The sequence below is a fragment of the Cyphomyrmex costatus genome, unplaced genomic scaffold, assembly GCF_001594065.2.
Source record: "Cyphomyrmex costatus isolate MS0001 unplaced genomic scaffold, Ccosl1.0 scaffold332, whole genome shotgun sequence".
In the NCBI taxonomy this organism is placed as follows: Eukaryota; Metazoa; Arthropoda; class Insecta; order Hymenoptera; family Formicidae; genus Cyphomyrmex; species Cyphomyrmex costatus.
Window position 1 is genome coordinate 444510 of NW_017277473.1, and position 21993 is coordinate 466502.

The following is a 21993-nucleotide window of genomic DNA, read 5'->3' on the forward strand; positions in this document are numbered from 1 at the left end:
AATGAAATATAAATACATTTTTAAAAAATATGGTTGAATATGAAAATTATTCTATAACCACATCAATACGTCTCGACGATGTCTGAAAGATATCTAAGAGATATCTAAATATTTAGAACATTTGTCAGATGTCTCTTAAGCGTCTTTTAAATATTGTCTTGAATATAATGTTACTATATCATTTAGGTATAGCTTTGTTTCGCGTGTGATGACAAAATAGAAGTCGTTACAGTGCCAAAAACACAATAAATAATCACAAATTTATATTACAATAAATGATTTCTAATAAAAAGTTTTTAACCCCACGAACAAAATATTTCCTAATGCATTCTTATTTTAAAGTTTTTTTTTTAAATATATTGTTAACAGTTCCACATCCTCCGCCGTATTTGATATTTAGAGTACTTTTATATACTTTTATAGTTGCCATGTCATTGCGTTGTACAGATATGCAGTCTTCTGTAAAGGTTGTCGATCCATCTTTTCGTTTCTCTTTGCCTTCTTCGTATTCTGTTTAATAATCAGAATTTATGTAAATCATGAATAGGTTCTTGTATTTTATTTAGCATTTTATGTTCCACGACATAATTGGATATGATTCTGTTCTTAATTCTTAATATCTGACCTAATGTTTTTCAATTATGCATTCGGAATACGCTCAGAAGATTCTCGATAATCACCGGATTAACTCGTTGTCGATATTTCTCAATCGTTTATCGCCCAATCACGTATTCGTTAATTTTTCATAAAAATAATTTTCGTATCTATTTAACTTTTTTATCCGAATGAGAGTATATCGATCGACATTTCGATGATTTGCCATTGTCCGCGTCGCTTCAGATTCGAGGTGTGGAAATCCTAATGGTTCCCGCCTATCCACAGCAGCAAGCGCTTTAGCATCTGTGAAATTTGCGGCACAGGTCACATAAAAGCATTATCTAGGGTGGGCAGGTTCTTCCTAGTCGGTGTCGAGGTAACACCGCAACTGATCCCCTCATCTTCAAATGTAACCATTTTCTCGCGGCTTTTAGTGGCGATGTTACAACCACCACTACTACCACTATCCAACAATCGCATCTGGTTGGCGGTGGTGATCACTGCGGTGACAATCGATGGCGTGATCGTCGTGGAAGGCCTAAGAACCGACGCGGAAGGTGGTAGCGGTACCGCCATGTCCGTTACGGCATCTGCGAGATTGAACTCGCTGACGCTACGCGGCACAAAGTATTCAAAGAGCAAAGAACTGTCCTGCTGCCGGTGTGGATAATGATGTGTCAACTGTTGTTGCGGTTGTTGCTGTTGATGAACATGATGATGCTGCGTCGGCGACAAACAGCTTCTTCTTAACGGCTGGCCCCGCTGGAACTGTTGAACGCTGGCACTCGAAGACGACGAGTTGCTCGCTGTCCTGCCAGTAGCATCCAGCGGCAACGTCTTCTTGCGTGACAGCGAATGATGGCCCGGCGACAACTTTATGGCAGTGTTCGAGGGATGGGCCAGGAGCTTGCCGTCGCCGGGGCTCCTGGCCTGATGCTGTCAGGAACCGGCCGGCACCATTGACATGGCGATCGCCTCCTCTTCTTGTTCGGACAATCGCGAATCGCTGGTGCCGCCTCCATCATCGAGATCGGCCTTGAGACCGGAAGTGGCGCCTGCTGCAAAGAAAAAGAGAGGGACCACGCGTGACTCGTGACTGCCACTCGTCTCGGCGTAACCGCGCCGTTGTCGCGCTGTTCTTTTCGATCGAACTTTTCGGAAATTCTCAGTTCCTTCGGTCGCGATTGGCATTGGTATAATATGACGACAATTTTTTTTTATTACGTAAAACAACGGGGCACTCGCAAGATAAAACCGTTCCGCAACGTATAGCGATTACGTTTGATTGATGCATATATCGGTTTGGTATCAAACTAATTAATTACAGGTTTGGTGTATGTATATATATATATTTGCTGCTGCTGCAGTTTTTAAACGCGACAAATGCGTGACGGTCGATAAAATAATCAATGGTTCACGATGCTCTCTCTCTCTCTATCTCTCGTGGAAGACTTTCATCGTTGATTCCCCACCGAATGCCTTCATCAGGGATACCTGTACCACCGATCGGTCCGACCACCACGCCCGACGACATGCCGCAGGTTCTACCGAAGACCCTGACCACGCGTACCACCTCCTCCTGGACGAGGTTGAAGCACATAGCGATCAGGCCCATCCCGGCGAGGATGTAGAGCGCGCAGGCACACAGGCTGAACTCCTCCAGGGTAGTCGAGGGCGCGTTACGTCCTACCGGCATCAGGTCTCCAAAGCCGATCGTGCCGAGGCTGGTGAAGCAGAAGTACCCGCCCTCCAACAAGCTCCAGCCCTCCAAACGATTGAACATGATCGCGCCTCCGCATATATACACTAGCATTATCGTCAGGCACAAGCTGATCGGTATCCTGACGGGATTGGTCTCTAGCATGTACGCCGGCGATGAGGATGATGATAAGGACAGCGAACACGGATGAAAGTGTCGCTTGCCGTTACCCGTTGTTACATCCTGAGTCGTAGGCAAAAACAAATTTATATGAAAGATATAAAGTACGTGATCAAATTATTTTATATGAAGAAGAAAAGATTTACATGTTACATTAAAATAGATGTACAATCCCAACATAATTATTACAATTATATATATATATAGGTATATAATTTCTTTTTATATTAAATATATGTAGAGAAAAATGAAATAGTTTAACCCTTTCGATTTATCGTTATACGTGTATAGTATCGTCACGACATTACCTGAAGTGCGGCTGTCGAACTGGTGGTAGCGTGTAAAAGACCTTCGCTACCGCAGTCGAGCAGAATCGCATTCCCAGTGCCGCGAATACCCAAATCGTCGCAGGAGCTTTCCCTGCTTGCCGAATAGTAATTGCCACCTCCCTTGGTCTCCACATGATTGTCATAGCGATACGCTTTGGTCATTATGCCGCCGACTGGGGGCGGCGGCGGTGGTTGCTGCTTTCGCGTGCAGTTATGCGGCTGCCGACATATGCGTCCATAGAGACGACGGAAGCTTCGGGCGAGCACGTCGCCTACTGTACTCAGATAGACCAGCATTAGCGGAATTCCCGCTAAAGCGTAGACAATAGTAATCAACCGGCCCCAGACTGTGCGTGGTGCTACACTACCATACCCTGAAATACCAAAACGATTGTTTCTATATATTTCGATATCTGTATCACGGGAATAAACGTTTGACTTTCGTCACTATACAAGCTAATGGTACTTGACAATTATACGACTCTCGGTTTATATTGAATGAGAGATAATGGTGTACGCGGTTTGGTGAATGATATATAGGTCGAGATGATCTTTTCGAACGCGATCATTTGAATTTGGACAAACCTATGGTCGTAATCAACGTCAGAGAATACAGCAAGCTACTGCTGAAGGTCCATCGTCGACTGTGTAACCGCCTATCCGCTTGATGCTCTCGAGACCGAGGAGGCACCTGCTCGTAAGAAGTGCGTCTGAGGCCGCGGGCCAGATTCTCCTGGAAGTCGAGGATTTCTCGGGCGGCTAGGCGAGTCCAATTTTCTTTGTAGAGCACGTTAAGATCCTCGGTGATGCTCCACAGTTTTTCGACCATGCGTGCTCTCAATTCTGTGGCAACGGAGTCGTTCTCCAGATTAGGCAGCACGTAGGAAGCCCCGTCCCATTTTGAGGATGGAATCTCGGTAACCGAATCCTACAGAAGAAACATAAATATAATTATATTCTCCATGCTGTGGAGACAATATTTCTCCATTGTACCATTAGCGAATCGAAATATTTAAGCGAAATATGATCACGTCAACAGCACGTTGCAGAAATTTCGGTTAATCAAATTTTCTTCAAATAATTTTAAATGCTTTATTGATATTGATTAACAATCGTTGAACACGAAAATGTTACATTATTTATATAACATATATATATATATATCTATATATCTAATTACTAATTGTATTTCTTCTTTTTAATTATTTTCTAATTTAAAAGTCATATCTCTAGTCAGATTCAATGCTAATAATAAATGCTAACTGATAAATTATTCGATTAAGCTTCGTAAATTTGATTTCGCTTCGTAGCCTTTATTTCACTATTTGTCGTACATTTATACGAAATCAAACTGGATGCAAAATCGTCGAATAAATTATTATCTAATCTCGAGTATAGGCGTCTCGAATGACAAACCGGGAGGAGGTGGTTTAATTGTCGTCGGTTCCGACCACTCACTGATTTAAGGCCTCCCTCGAGGGCCATAAAGGCGAACGCGCCGAGTAGGGTGTAGCCGAGGACGAGCACACATACGCCAAGACTCGCTAGCAGTCCCGGAGTCTTCGTGGAGGTAACGGTGTTGCAGCTGCAGCAGCAGCAGAGCAGCTCCGTGCCTCGCACCGATCCGCCCGCGCTATTATTGTTGTTGTTGCTGTTGCCACTTCTACCCGGACAACATCTCGGCGCTCTTTGATAATAGTCACCGGTGTTCTGCATCGTTTCGCCCTCTGATTAAATCGTCGCCACCGCCACCACCGCAGCTGCAGGTGCAGCGACCAATGACGCCGCAGCTGCAGCCGCAAGCGGTAACGTTCTAACGTCTTTCTATCGTCGTTGTACTACGATCATCGCTATCGCCATCCACCTAGTACGCTGTTTTACCTGCATCACGGTCATGATAATACATAATTAAGTACGTTTCTAACAAGGATTTAGGGCAGATTCTTGCAAATAATGTCTAAATGGACGCGCGTTGTCTCTGACAGTCGTTCTTTTGGGTTAGTTATCTTTTGTTCCGTGGAAGATAGCTTGTATATATTGCACTTTAAGAAAATAAAAAGAAGTCAATGAGACTAAAGAAAAAAAAAATGCGGGTCTACAATAGAAGTCATAAAGACTGAAGTTGTGGAAAATTGACCAATTATAGTCGATTATTCTCCTCACATTCAACTGCGATTAGTCAATTTTTTACGACTTTCAATTTTAGAACCACTACGACTCCTATTATCGTAGATCCCGCATAAGATGTTCAAATAGATTTAAAATAATAGCTATATGTATAATCGTGAACGATCGTCCTCGTTTCAATCAACTTCTGATTTCTGTATGAGGGCGTGTTCAGATTTCTACCCGGATGCTACCCGGGTATCGTGTCATCCCCGTTTAATGTTTTAAACAACAAGGATAGTGTAATATCTGGGTGGCATTCGGGTGGGAATCTAAACATAGCCTGCAGTGGGAGTTTGAGATAGCGATATGATTAAATCCACGATATGCATCTATCGATACATCTGATTATATATACTGTCATTACTAGCTAATATATATTATATCTAAGGATACATCAGTGATGAATAATTCTTTCTGATTGATTTAATAGATCTCTTCTTTTTTCACCCCACGTTCTGAACTGGTGATATAATTTGTTTCACTCTAACTTATTGCACTAGTTTAGAAACAATTCAAAATTCTTTGAAAAAGAATAGACCTTTTTATCACTGTAAATCCAAGTAAAAAGTGACTACAATAATGTGTGTAATTAATTTTCCACTTTAAATGTGTAAAATTAATTCACACATTTAAAGTAGAATATAAATCATTTTTACACGGAAAATTAATTACACACATATATCTGCAGTGATATTAGCTGGTTAATGACCTTCCTACTTGCTTCTTCATTTCGTGTTCATGCGAAACAAAAGGGCTTTTGTAAATTGTGTGATTAACATCAATCGACTAGATTGATGTTAATCATTGTTGTCTACATAAATATTTTTGCGAAAAATATTGTAAGTTTATTATTCTTATTATTATTACTTCTATATTATTATTTCTAACGTGACTGTAAATTTAGGGGACTATTATGATATAAGCATATGTATTGTATTACGTAGACCATGTATAGAATGTTGTATCATTAGATATAAGATTCGTCTATAAGAATCGATTCTGTGACTAATTGTTTGTGTAATCATTTAAATATATATCAATAAATATCTGTTTGTGTGAAAACAAAAAATCAAGGTTTAAAATCAGATATAATCAGAAAACAGTCTGCTTGTATGGAATTAATTAAGAATACGGTCTCTCATGATCTATTTCTGTTCCGATAGCTTAGTTTACAAAACGACTTTTATTCCGGTGACACGAGATCCGATGGCGCGTACCCCGTTCCGTCAGTCAGCTTCGTACATCTGATAAAGCAATCGTCACCACGTAAAGTCGGAGCACGTGCAGAAATAGCCAGCTACACGATCGACCCTTGGTATACATTTACTGCTCGCGCTCGCTCGTTACAGAAACGCGTACATCAGATGCTCGATGCATAATAGGCGCACTTGCGCGACTCGACGCGCCGGAACGTTGGAAAACGGAGAAACAGCGGCAGAAATGGAAACAGAGACGGAACACGAATTCACTATCCTAGACCGCGATAGGAATGGCTATAAAGGACTGAGAATCTGAAAGAGAAAGAGGGGAAAGAGGGTAAATGCATTTCAGAGAGAGAAAGATCGAGGTAGAGAGAAAGAGATAAGGGTCAAGACGGAGAGAACGCGTAGATCGTCGAGAAAAGCACGAGCTTCAAGTAAATGTACGTTAGATTTTCAAGATGTAAAAAACGTCAACGACGAGCCACTTACTTCGTCTAAAGAGGATGTCTCGATTGTTTTCGCATGTACGGCGAGCGAGAGACAGACATCAACGCGCAGTTGGCTAAATATGGCGAATTACTATTCGATATGAGAAATAGAACAATTATATTCTAAAGGTAAATTGTGATGTTCTATAATTATTAGAATTTAGCTAAAAAATATTAATTTCTATTCTACAAGATAAAAAAAGATAAAAAATTAATACGGAGGAAAAAGAGGACACACAGAGTAGTTACAGAGGGGAGGGGGAGGAAGAAAGAGAGAGAGAAGAAAGGACGAGAGAATAAGAGATCTGTTTGAGAGAGAATAGAAGAGAGATGTATAAATAGAATGTGTGCGAGAAGAGTAAAGAGCGAAGCGCACACACGGAATGCGTGTGCGTATGACACCGTTAACAACTGATATGTGTGCGCGTGCATATGCGTATACAGTGATTCCACGTGTACTTGTGCACGCGCGAGATCCGCGACCGTCCTAGTTGTGGCATTGTACCACGGCTACCAGCGATAAGGCATGAAATTAAATTCGACGGAATGTGGGTCGTCGTGCGGTACGGCTCCTTTTGCCACCCTCTACGTCACGTCCTGCCTGACGACAACGTCGAAGAGATACCCTCCTACCTACATGAATGTACATCGTATAAGAATGTACACCAGATAAGTGTTGTAGCAATCGCTAAAAGAACATTCTACAAATCGTTTCTATCTACTTGTTGATGTCTTATAAATCTAACCGTTTTTCATCTATTTTTCTTAATTAAATTGGAATTAATTTGTTTTTATTTTTTACCAATGAATACATGAGATTGATATAGAGTCGGCGATTTATTATAGCAAACTCGTCAAATCATGACATATTCCTGCTATTATGACATGTCGTTTTATTGAACTGCGATAAAGGACGATTTTTCTGTTTCTTCTCGCATAAATTGATAAGATATCTGTAAAATTGATATTTGAAAGGTTTTTTTTTTTTTTTTTTTGAACCATGTAATGCCGAACCATTTTTTCACGAGGCACGTGAATGATTGTAATCTCTGTCGCTGTGAATGCGCTCCGGAAGCATGTTTCCAAATAAAAAAAGTTAGAACACACTGCTCCGGATAACCCGATACTGTATGATGTATTGTCAAATAGACAATAATAAATAACTTTAAAAATACATATATATTTTATAAAAAGCACGTCAAAATCTAAAATAAATGTTTTTTCTCTTGATGAAAACCAATACTTTTCCAATTGACTGCCAATTGAAAATATACAAATATAGCACATCTTTTACTTAACTTTAAATAAATTTTATTTCAATAAAATTTCTGTAATACACAATACATAGTATAATACGTATAATCGCTAATTAAGACTGCGATAAGAAACATGATATTTTCTATCGTATCTTTGTTGAGAAAAAGATTAATTTTGATGATAGAAGAAAGAAGAGGGAATATAGAATTAAGATTGAAAATTTTGGAATATACGCAATCGTGATGCGTGAACTATCTTTTATGGTTTGCATATGCTGTGTACGTGCCAAGTACTCATTACATTAGGCACCGTGCCATAGGCAATCGTTGGCATTAGTCGACCATAAGCATTCGTTCAATTGAAATATACGCGTGAGCAAATATGAAATAATTGCAATATCAGCTATTGTAACATCGTCATAATGCATATGACCGAGTATGAGGATAAATTCGAACTTTTCTGCATAAAATAATCAAATGTGGCAAGATTAAATTGTGTTTTAACCAGGAATGACGGATTATAATTTAAGTTCATAATTAAAACAGATTTCCCTGCGGTGAATACTAATCCAAAAATATTCTCTAATGTGGGGCACGACATAATTACAAAAGAAATAGGATTGCATCTGATCTCTGAATTGTCCAATTTTTATGAATTAAGTTAATCTCTCACAACAGTAGTATTCTTAGTAATAATAATAGTGATCCGATATTATATATCAATATGAAAATAAAATCTTTTTCGTTTTAATAAGAAAGCAATAATAGAGAAAAATCATTGTCTTAATTTATATATGTCATCTAATATTTATATATATAATACCATTAAATATATATCATTTAATTTATTTAACCACATATTACTTACATATTAAATTTGAAATAATTTTAAATATTTCAATTAAATATCAAATGTAGAGTACATATAATTTTAAATTAAGTGCATACTCTCTCTCTCTCTCTCTCTCTCTCTCTCTCTCTCTCTCCATTTGCAGTCCGTTAATATACAAGCTTGAAAATATGATCAAATAAAAGCTACTTTAATGTATTTCAGATTGTATACTGCTTGTGTGTCAAAATATCGGATAGAGCCTTCTGTATCATATCTTATGCATAAAACCTCGTGACTTTGACATATAGCCTAAGTTAGCCCAAGGCGGAATGCATTAATCTGTCTACATAGCAATTCGGATCTGTCAAAAGTCAAGGCGTGCCTGCTACGTGGATTAGACAGGATAAATGATTTTCCAATATCAGTACGGTTCCTCGTAAAGCTTCCTATTTCGACAAACTATACTAACGTCTACAGAGACAGCAGACAGAGAGAGAGAGAGAGAGAGAGAGAGAGAGAGAGAGAGAGAGAGAGAGAGAGAGAGAGAGCTTATTAGTCGTTAGAGCTTTTCCGATTTCTAAGATTATTGTTTTGAAACGAATAATAGTTGCAATTAACATATTTAGATAGAATTTATACTATTTAGCGACTTAAATTTCAATAAAATAGATTGATGAATGTGGAAATAATTACAACTTTTAATTTTATAAAGAAAAATCTTAATATTGAACATATAAATTTTCTTTTCCATAATTTTTCTACATGACTAATTTTCAATTGTAATTGTGACTGTTTTTTTGAAGTAAAGATACACACATGCTTAAAATGGTTTTGATACGATTTATTTCATGTTTCATCACAAAAAAATGTGGAACGGTTCAAGAGGAACGTAATATTTTGATCACGTTTTTTTTAGGTCAGTATCAAAAAGAGATAAAATTTACCTTCACTTTTTTAAACAAATATATTTTTTTCATAACATGATTCCTTTAATTATTTTGCATATAAAAACATTAAAATAAAGATATTATATTATAGAATCAACAGTTTACGAAATATTTTATTCTAACTCATACATTACAGATATTGACATAAAGTCTGGTAAACTATTAACTTTTGATAGTTGTTCCTTAACATTTTTATAAACAAAATAACGACAATCAATCAATTGGTGTAATAACAACAAAATTGCTTATTTCAAAAATTATCCATTTTGCCTACATATTTTTTTTAACAGCTATGTGTTTTCTTTACACTTACACCAATTGATTTATATTATTATCATCTGTACGTGCATACATACATATATAGTATGTATATACATATATAGTATGTATATACATATATAGTATGTATATAGTATGTATATATTATAAAAATTCGTAAGAAATAAGGATTATTTTTTTATCTGTATTATACTGTGGTATTCGATTCCTGCACGATACGATGATGCGATCTCTGCATTTAGCGTCACATCTTTACAAGTTCAAAGAGATTGCAGCTACTGACAGACATAAGATATTTCCACTGACAGTTTCCGGGGAGTAATATACGCATCCCAACTCTGCAGTTACATTGTCATGGTAATCGATTGGCATGCGAAAGGAATTCCGGACGTTTAATTGGAATTTGTGTGCGAAGCATATAGTACAATATATCTCATCGTGTACTACAACCATACTTAGGGAAACGATAGCATCGCATATACATATACATGATACGCCACTTGCTTATATCGTTCTCCAGCAACTCTAATATCCAGTTTAAAGCCCGACTAACAATTAATATGGATAATACATGTAATTACAAATTATATTACTATATACATTACGTAATGTATATATTACATAATGATTACGGCTATGATGAAAATTAATATTAAATTACTAATTATTCTTTTACAATATCTTTTCTTTGTTTCTATCTTGGATATTAAATTAAAAATGTGTGTTAAATTAATTTTCGTACAAAATTAATAAGATGTATAAAATAAATCAAAATGTATCAAAATCAATTGAATATGTATTTAATTATAACTTTATAAATTAATCTAACATTATCATTAATAACGACAGGAAAAAAATAACATTAAAACAGTTTTATCATCAAAATTAAAAATTAAAATTGATTCTCAAATAGAAACAAAAGAAATCAGTAACATATGTATAAATAGAAAGAAGAAGACATACAATATAATCTTTTCACACTTAAAATAGTTAACTGCTTATTTATTGTTAGTTTAATATCTTTCTCTCTCCAATTCACGATTAAATTTTACTAAAAATGAATTAGAGAAAAAGTGTTTTATAAAAGTAACATTGACAGTAGTTTTTGGGATAAATCTGGTGAGAAAAGGTGATTATATCACAGCCATTAAGTAGATGTCCATCGACGCAATATATGATAACGAAGGAATTTCATTTCGTAAGTAGCGAACCACGCTTAATTGGAATTTATGCTCGTAGTGGTACAGCCACCCTATAGACAAGCACGTTGTACAGTATGGTAGTTGATAGGAAACGCAGTAGCACCGCATAACAAGTTAGCACAAGTAAGCGAGAGATGACGAAACATAAAGAGAGAGAAAGAGAGAGAGAGAGAGAGAGAGAGAAGAAGAAGAGAGAGAGTAAGTGAGAGAATGTCGAGAAGGTGCCTTCTCGTGGCCCTGGCGGCTCGCAATCGATAGCCGAGCAGCAGTTGAACACGTAGAGGTCGGTACGAGGGTCGATGACGAAGAGAAGAGAGAGAGAGAGAGAGAGAGAGAGAGAGAGAGATCTGCTGAACCGAATCTCCCTCTGATCACTTCCACCGAGACTACCTAGTTAAATAGGTGCATGTCTGCAGCTGGAGAGACGCATAAAACCTATTTGAGCTGAACTCAGATCTGGCAGGTTCAACCATGACTTTTTACCACTTTTTAATTAACTCTCTCAACTTTCTCAGCTTTTTTTTTTTAAGTAAGTACCGATTTTAAAATACAATTGAACCAATAATGTTACGTACAATTAAATTTTCCAGTAGAAATATTCATTAATACAATTGAATCATCTCTTAATGTAGGGAAGGAATAAAAAGTTAAAATGTTAAGAGTACGTATATGAAAAATATGTAAGAGAATTTCCAATATCGATATTTCTATTTAATCATTGATCTGGAGATTCAAATAAAGCGGTTAAATAAGACGTAACAATGTGTCAAATGCAATTAAAGATGTAATTAAATTGAATCGTTACAGCAGAATCGATAAAGAAAGACGACGAATGTTAATGCCTAATTAAGTGTCTATTAATTACTTTTCTGCAATCATTATTCAGGTATAGCAATTCAAATTTTTATAAATATTTCAGTATATTTTGTGAACTCTAAAATGCTTTCGTTACTTTATATAAAAGAAGGAAAATGTATAATATAATACGTAAGTTTTCACAATAGAAAATCTATGCTTTCCAACTTTTCAAACTCAATTATTTTTGTAATAGATTCTTAGGCAGGTAGTCATAATCGATTCTTATATCTGAGGCTGTCTTAAGTGCAGTTTCAGAGAGCCGTATTAGCATCTTAAGATATTATTTAGATAAATTTTACTCAGCTATTGTTTTGAAAGAAAATTGTTTTTGGACGATGTCATTGTTCATTACAATTTTTTAAAGAATTAAAATCTTTGAGAGTTTGAGACAGTTTTTTAATGGAAACTATGTTTAATCCTTGCATTCTTTGAATAATAGTTAAAATTGTGATTTCGTTGATTCTCCGCCTCTTTCGAGATTTTTCTTGTCATCGAGGTTCTGATTTATCTTGCTGATTCAGCTCCGCGATTTGCAGTGAATAACAGAGGCGTTAGCCTGAATAAAAAGTATAGAAAAAAAAACGATTTTAATTCGAATTTCTCTCGAAATTTCTTTTTCGAACGAGATTATAAGTAAACACGAATGCAAATATTTATTTTCTAAAAATTACAATTCTAATAAAAAATATTAACATATTATATAGGTAAAAATGAATAAAAAACTTTTAATTGACATATATAGTTGCATTATACAAATCAAGTTTTAATTTAGGTGAATTGTACATCACGTGCATCGTCAAAATAATAATGATGGGGGGAGGTATATAAATATCTTTATCCTCTCGAATTTTAAAATTCATATATATTATTTTGAACAGCGCGAGAAAAATGTGTGCTTTAGAATACACCTGTGAATGAGCTTTTTTCCAACAATTTCCGTCAAGAGTGACAATAGCGTACTATTCGTCGTCGGAAATGAAACGCGACTTCCGGATAAATCGCATGCGCGACGTGGCAAGCACATCAGAGAGATCGTGCTATCCACGCGTTTTTGCAATTAATTCGCGCGGGGCGCGGTTTTCAATCGAAAAGTTTATTTAACCGACTTGCATGCTCCGCGCTGTGGAATTAACGGGATCAACATTCGTGACGTTCGCCACGAGAAGGGAAGAGAGAGAAAGAGAAAAGGAGAGAATGCTCCACGTTTGACGATGTTAATTAAAACGCATATACCGGCCACGCGCGATAGCTGGTTCGCACGATGTATCATGTTTCATTGGACGGAGCTGTTGTTTTGTACCCTCAATGTCCCTCTAACTAACAGGGCATTCGTTGAGAGAAAGGGGATGAAATTTGAAACAATGCGTGGACAAACGTACGGTCGAACGAATGGTTTGGCATCGATTTATTATCAAGCGGTCGCCCGCTCACAAGTGACTTTCGCTTTTTCACGAAATTCGATATCCGGGGACCGGTTTTATCTTAATTTTATCATGTCATATGCCCTTTGACAGGAAATTACACGCATGCGAATGTATCACATGATGCGACGCGTAAAATAATCGGATAAATAAATGGAGAATTAAACGGCCATTATAAATATCATCTTTTTTTTTATTAAAAGAAATTTCAAATGTTATGAATAAATTACATAATTTTTATCAAAGTTAATGCATTTTTTATTATCACCGTTATCGCGGATGTAGCGTTTAACTTACATTTTTTATCTATCTACGTTTCGTTATAATCAATATATTATAAATTTTTATCTGTATCTCACATACGTACGCATACACATTCGTTGAAAAAGGGATCAAGAGGCAACATTCACATTAATTACAGTAGAATCTATAGATCATGGAGTGAAAGCTTTATCGTATTTGATTGCTTCATATTCATCTGCATACGTTCAGATTCTGTCCACTGTTTTTTGCCCTTATTTTACAGCACTCATACCTTATTTGCCAGTTAAAGTAAGATATTTTTCATTAATAATATAAAAAAGAGATACTTAATCTATTTGCTTTGCAGAAATATGCTAAGATTTCTAACTTCAACAAATTTTTTTTCTCATTAATGTCTTACTTGTTTTTTTTTTTAAATCACTTTGGCATATGTCATATATATATATATATATATATATATATACATATATAAATTATACATAAATATAAAAAAATAATCTCGTGGTAAAAGAAGTAAATTCGCAATCCATTCCCGTAATTCCTTTTTCCAAGTTTTCGTAATACGGAGCCTGGTTGCAGCAAGTGAATAAAAGGATTAATGGATTTTTTTTTTTCCTACGCTTGTGGATTAATATCACCTTCCATATTCACGAGAGATATTAAAATTACAATTATTCAATGTAATACAAGATCTCCATGACTTGATTATGTAGATGAATGAACAACGATGCCTTTTCAACATGGATAAATTTCAAAATGCTACGTTGTGTTATTTAAAGTTTTTTTCTCAGATTTACCTATCGATTTTTAATATTTTTTCCGAGTTGAATGCATCTGATTTAGAAAATGACATTGTACCAAAATGTGACCAGACAGAATATTAGAGGAGAGTAAAATTTAATTTCAAAATGTCATTTTACTTTTATTAAATATTTAATTATTCCACGTATACATATTTATTTATATTTGCATTATCTTGGGTTGTTATTTCGCCAAATTAACTGTTTTTATTATATCTAATTGCAAAGGATTGCAAAATTTAGATAATTTTGTAAATTAACCCAAGCTCTAGAGAAACTCTACTGATACTACTAACAATAAGCATCACAATTAACAATTTTGCTAGACTAAAACAAAAAAATAACTTACACATGAAAATTATTCTTTGTCCGAATGAACGAAAAATAAAGGAACCAGGGCACCTACCATGGAACAAGTCGGAATGGATTCCGATCGGAGTTATTCAATTATTCCCTAGATTTCTATTGTGTTTTCTAGGGAAATGAAATAATTCCGATCGGAATTCAGACCGACACATTCCATGACAGATACCCAAGAGGATAATCCTGTCATTCTATCTAATATTAAATAGAACTGTTCAAAATTAGAAGGTCGTTGAAAATTTCAATTCTTCTATTGATACTATTCAACTGACAAAAGTTCTTGCTTTTTTCTTGAAACTTTCACGAGAATTAGAACGAAAATCAACGTATAAAATAGAACGAAAATAGTAGTATATCGTGAAGAACGATCTGTTTTATTTCTTGCAATTTTACCAATCAGTCTTGGATGCGTTCTAAAACTCGATTCTGTCGATCCAAGTATCATTTTATTCTTGTGATTCACCGAATGTTGAACAAGGATAAAAGATACTTGGAGTTGACAGAATTGAATTGCATCCCTGCAAACAGTTGCAAAGTAAAATCTAAAAAACAGCAAATCATCGAAGAATTCAGAAGATAGAAAGTAGCGTAGAAAATATACATACTACACGTGTAGTGACTTCCTTTTTTCTTTTTTCTAATATAATAGATTATTTGTACTAATGAAATTATTATTATTATTCATTAATAGAATTTACCAACAGAGAATTTGTATATTTTATATTACTCTTTCAAGCAATTTAAGAATATTTTTCTCTTCGAAAATAAAGATAATAAAATATTAGAATCTGGAAAACTAAAAAATGCATTCGTGCATTCTTTCCTTTTGTCACATTTTTATATAAACGTAATATAATACTGTGGTATATCATATCTCTTCCAAAACAGAAAAACCAGAGAAAATATCTGAAAATTTTATTGGCGAATGGAACCAATCGTTTTAAAAGACTCCTTATGCGGTTTCACGATATAAAGTTTTGTCGAAGAAAAATGAAGTGGAAAGAATAAAGAGGAGAAGTAGGCGAGGAAAGAAATAAAAGGGTTTTACAAAGGAATACCCGAGAGAGATTCTGTACAGCAAAGTGACAACTATATGCGCGCTTCGACATTATGAGTTATCTAGCCTGCAGCAACACCTGCGCTTTTACTCAAATTTCACCGACGAGTCGACATGTAACATTACACGCGATAGAAATATTTCCCACAAACTAATACATATTTCAAGTACTATCACATTGCCCAAGCAAAAGAAATATTGATACGTAACAGTTAGATAATTAAAAGTTAGATAACAATGTATTTGCGAAAGAGAGAAATGAACTGAAATTGAAAAATATCTATTTAAAAAACGGAATTAAAGAAGAAAATTTGTGCACCGAAAGCTTTTGTCTTACTTTATATACAACTATAATACGTGGATCAAAACTTAGGACGGCTTTAATTTGTATTAAAGGCAGATAAATTTCTTCCAATTTAAGAAAAGTCATGCAAAGGAAGAAGACAGATTAGTTTAGTCTGTCCTCCTTCTTTGCATAACTTTTCCAATTTTGTCGATCAATCGACAAGGATATAACTTACATATATAAAGCGCTTAAGGGAAACTATTTAAAATAACAAATTCGCGTTCGGCGAGAGGAAGTAAAAGTTGCTCGTAAACTAGAAAACTTTCTACGAAATACGATTTTTCGCTTGCACTCGTGCTCATTCGATATATCTATCATTTGATATATCTATCGTTTGCGAGATGTTAAAAATTTAATGAGCTTCGTGTAAAGCTTGTAATCCTCGAAATGGACGTTAAATGTTGCATGAGGGAAGCTTTTGCTTTCGAGTGAGAGCCGCTGTCGAGCTAGAAAGACAAATGCTTTTAAATTCGATTTTACTCGTAATTGAATCTCGGCTTTACTTTCGAGAGATGTGATATTTCTTGCGACTATATATGCAAGGAGAAGTGTAAGCAAATGCAAATTTTGCCGAGTGCCGCATCAATCTCGCGCGGACAATTTTCGCATGAAGCTCGAGATAAATATAATCTGTAAGCGCGCGTGTAATCAGATTCCTTTTTTTAATCCTCGGAAGTACCGCACGTATCACACGTTCATTACTGAGGAGAATGTTCTTATCAGGAAACAAGAATTAACCTTGCTTGAACAAGCAAAATTGTCTCGCCAATTTTTAATCACGGGCATAAACGGGAATGATACAAGAGAAAGAAAAAGCTTGACACACTTCCCTGTACTGTTCACATAATGATATATATACATTATACGGTTTTACGCTACAGTTACGGCCAGTTTTTGCGTTGAAGGCTCTTCTCTCCGCATATACATGTATACACACACACACACACACACACAGGGTGTCTGAAATTTAAATATCAAAACTTCAGGAGCGTGTAAAAGATCGATAAACTAAAAAAAGTTTTGTAGAGTTTTGTATACTCATTTTTGTTACGTTTTAGAAAATATTGCAAAAAAGATGAAACGTAGTTTCCATTTTTGTACTTTTTTATTACTTTATTCATGTTGTATTTATTCACTTGTTTAATGTAGATATTGTTTAAAATGTTGGCCTCTTGCAGGAATGCAAGCAGATCATCAGTATGGACAGCTCGTGTTGCAGCCAAACACTGATCTAGTGATATTTAGTACACCGCAGCTTCGATTCGATTTCTCAATTGTTCTCTTGAGTTGATTGACAACGAATAAACTTCCTGCTTTAGGACCCTCCACACAAAGAAGAGAAGTCCAGTGGTGCCAGATCAAGTGATTGGGGTGGCCAAGACACTACTCTTTCACGTCCAAGAACGAAGCAACTACGTTTGGTCTTTTTTGCGGTTTTTTTTTTCAAAACAAAGCAAAAACGAGTATATTTCTACAGAACTTTTTTTCTTAATTTACCGATCTCTTACACACTTCCAAAGTGTTAACATTTCAATTCCAGACATCCTATATATGTATTAAAGCACACAGTTTTAATCGGGTATTAGCGACTTCTCAACAAGACACGTGTATTTATTATTAATTCTACATAAATTAACATCCCCCAAAAATAGACTTTGGTGCCTCGGGATAAGAGACTTGTAGCGTCTTTCAATTTTTGAACATGGCCGGAGACACTACCGCGTCTCCTGATACTAATGATAGTAATAAAAAAGTAATTGTTTTAACGTTTAGAAACTGTGAGGAAAATCATTATTTCATTATTTTGCTTTATAACATTACATATCTTTTACTGATTAAATTTCCAACTACAATTTCTTTAAAATAAAATATAAGACATGATTATTTACATTTTCTACATTTAACTTGTCTAAACATTTTTCAATTGTCACATTATTAATACATTTGATACTATGAAACTACAATACGTAGTGAATGAAAAATGAATGGAAAAAGTTTGAAATAAAGGGGCGTGTAAAAATATCTCTGGATATTCTATATATTTTGTTTGCGACTGCGCATCTCCTTTTTTTAGCAAAAAAAAATGCAAATTTTATTATAGAATTCAAATGAACCAAATCTAAATTATAATGTAAATTACAATGAGAGAACGGAGTATACTTTTCTTTATGACGATCGTATTCGCACGAATGAAACAAAATATTAAAAATATTAATTGTAAATAAATTAACCTTTAAATTTAATATGCTTCTAATGCGTTGCGCTGATTGCTTAACAAATATATTTAAAAAATTTGATTGTTACAACTTACCATTTAGCTTAACAACGATCGCTCCTTACTCTTGCTTTTCGCGTTTTCGGTGGCGATTCTCAATTTCCCACGGTGGTTTGCGGAACATATCGCACCGCTAAAATAGAAAAAAAAAACCTGTTCGCGATGTTCACGCGGTGTTTCGTAAAATCGCGCCTAGTAAAGCGTCGATTATTTTAAACAATTTAAACGATCCCGCTTATCTGTTTAATAATAGGAAACGATGTTCCATCGATCCATTATAGTATTACTTTTACACCATCGTCTCATGTATATATAATAGATATTATTTATAATAGATCAGTGTTACTCTGCGCGTTACACTATATATCTCGTAATAATTTTGTTTAACAGTGAGAGAAGAGATAAGCAGTTTCTAGCTATAGTTTGTCTATATAATATCACTTATCACAAATAATGTCTCATTATGATCGACGTGCTCGCGATATAATGTCTGAAGCACCCGTATCACTGGCATTCGATACGGTCTGACTATGATTGACTCATATCACTTACAATTCGCGTAACGATTGACTATAATCAACTTATATATTGGTTACGTCCGATATATTGATAGATAAGATGAAGAAAGTGACTCGCAGCTTGACTGCTCCCGAAACGGAGCAATATCGAATACATGCTTCCTTCGCTTTGCAAAATCCGGACTGCAAATTTATTCAATATTATTTTCATTCGTCATCTCATTTCTTTGTTACCGTTTTGTCAAAAATTTTTTAAAAATAATTTTTTAAAAAAATATGAAAAATCGTCATGATAAATTGATCGCATCACTGATTATTCCGCACTGATTAGCATTCGCGATTTACTTAATGGTCCGCATCCGTTCTCAATCTATCGCAGTGACGGGCATCATTGGAAGAACTCTTGAATTGAAACACGATGACCACGTTGAATCACGTCCGCTCTTTACCCTGAGGGATTGTTCTAAAGCTTGTCTCTTATGAAAAATGAACGCTCGACCGTTGGACACATACGAAGATGATTAATTTTGAGCGAACGGAATATAAGAATTGAATACATCATAAATAAAATAAATCACGTGAATAATTTGTTAATTAAGAAATTCTTCAGGTTTAGAAAAAGTTGAAAAAAAATTCGAAAATTAAATTAAAAAATTTTTATAATTTAATAATTTAAAAAGACAAAAAAGAATCGTTTGCCGACCATACATCTTTTCTTATTAATCTCATTATGTTAATTGTTGATTTCAGCATAATCTAGCGAGCTATTATCAACAAATAATAAACGATTTAAAAAATTGTCATGAGAATTTAATTATCTTTATGTTATCCGAGTAATATGAAAAGTTTCTATTTAGTGGATCATACGTATTACATTACTCACTCTGTTCCAAATTTAAATTCCATCTCGTCTTATTTTTCAAGAATTACAAGCGACAGCTATTCCAATATTCCAATATAAAGTAGAAAGAATTTAATGCCATTGCGAAAGAGTCGTTATCGTTACGAGAAATTCGTCAACAAAGAACAAAGCCGCGTGTCGTACTACAAATTCTCCACTATGTTTTCAATTAAAGAGGCTTTGTTGAGAATCGGAGTCGTCGATCGTAGAATGCACACGTTCTCGTTAAAATGAATGTCATATTAAATGCCATCTGATCACGGGCTCTATCGAACTTGACTCTACGGATGACGACGAGTGTCCTCGTTCGTGGCCGTCTATTCCCGCGAGAGAGAATCCTTGTTCTAGAATTCACTCCTCGTCGCTGATACACTTTGTAGTAAAATCCAACAAACGTTTCCGCGTAAAACGATCTGTAAACTTTTCACGTTTAAAACAAGTATCATATCTCAACACTGTGGTGAGATACGTTCAAACTCGGAGCTGACGGATATCGAGCCGATACCGAGACCGAGCTGTCGGTGGTGAGCGCAATTCGACGACGAGCTCGGTGACGACGAGATCGATGAAATTCTTCTGTTTAAATCGAGATCGCGATTACGGTACTCGTGGCGCTTGAGTTTCGATCGAACAGACGAAGTTGGAAAATGCGAGATAAATGTTAAGTGAGAAATACGAGCAGGCCGAGCCGAATGACGACAGCGAGCGAGGAGCGTACGCCGGCTTTTACGTACGGACGCACCCCCGTAGTGGCGGCAGGGCGCAGGATCGCTCTCTCCAATGTCTCCGGGGGTGGCTGTGTGGCGCATGTGCGGTAAATGCACAACAAGAACGCTGCATGCGAAAGCGCGTAGTCGTAGCCCCGTTCCGTCGCGCGACCTGATCTCCTATCCCTCTCGCTTCTTCCGGATCCTCTTTTTTTTCCTCTTTCCTTCTTTACTGCCATACCGCCCTTCTTTTTATCCCACTTCCCTCAACTTTATAAATTTTTTTTTTCGCCTCTATTACGCATGCACTATGATGCACTTTTTATTTTCCCGAGATTACATTAATAATGACGAGAATTCATATTGGTCTCGCGCGATTGAAGAAACTTGGTTAAAGTTTCTTCCTTTCCCATCATTCTTCTCATTTTCGCGTTTGCTATTCTTGTTCGCGAATCTTTTTATTGCGCAACTCGGAGCTCGCGCGAAACGACGACTGTCAAAAGCGCATCAATTTCCTTTCTTCAAGTACGCGATCATGCACTATGATATACCATATAGATAAACCAGATATAGATAAAATCATGAAATATACATAAGAGAGAGCCAGTAGCATTCTTAACGAAATTCTTATTTTTAAAAGAGATTTACATTAACGTTCTGATTACATTCCTCTCTTTTCTAAATGTATATCTTTTAATTCAGATTGTAATATGTAGCAAAGTAAATAAATATAAGTTATAATTAAATTTGCAATTAAGTTTCTGTTACAAGTTATCAATTACTCGTTTTATTTTATTTTCTTTGATATTGTTTCAAATGGTTTAAAATGTTTACAAGAATCGTAAACTTATAATGAGTTGATACAAAATGCAAAGAAATCGATAGTTGATAAACGTGTCAACCATTTTTTGTATTAGATCCGTTTATATGTCGACCTAAGTCTCGACCTACGTTACATTATTATCTTTTACAATCATAATATTGTATACAAAATGATTGAAATATTTTTTAGTTGATGCCTATTTTCATTTTGTCGATGACGAAGGCATTAAGTGATCAACATGTGAAATGGGAGAACGTTTCAAATTAATTTAAAATATTTATATCCTATCGCGCTAAGAGATATCTGCTTGATATTTTCCTTACAATTATAAATATAAATTCTAGCTATTTTTACAAATGTTCGATTGCTTCTAAATTATCCCGGATAATTTCAGATATCATAATCGCGTTTTACATTGTGTGTGTGTGTGTGTGTGTGTGTGTGTGTGTGTGTGTGTGTGTGTGTGTGTGTGTGTGTGTG

General features: G+C 35.5%; 1 protein-coding gene across 3 annotated transcripts in view; it reads right to left on the bottom strand.

Moving 5' to 3' along the window:
* Nucleotides 1-556: 556 nt before the first annotated feature.
* LOC108776030 (uncharacterized) overlaps nt 557-21993 on the bottom strand; it is a 22408-nt gene continuing 971 nt past the window's right edge. Inside the window, exons 1-6 of one of the 3 annotated variants that reach the window (XM_018542525.1) lie at nt 19966-19980; nt 18601-18717; nt 4264-4686; nt 3391-3733; nt 2785-3179; nt 557-2539 (exon numbers count right to left, since the gene is read on the bottom strand). In XM_018542525.1, coding sequence (XP_018398027.1) covers nt 2012-2539; nt 2785-3179; nt 3391-3733; nt 4264-4521 — 1524 coding nt within the window. In that variant the 5' untranslated portion in view covers nt 4522-4686; nt 18601-18717; nt 19966-19980 and the 3' untranslated portion in view covers nt 557-2011. Of the gene's footprint in view, nt 2540-2784; nt 3180-3390; nt 3734-4263; nt 4687-18600; nt 19247-19965; nt 19981-21993 lie in introns of those variants that run through there. The other 2 variants (XM_018542528.1, XM_018542526.1) reach the window with 2 other exon arrangements.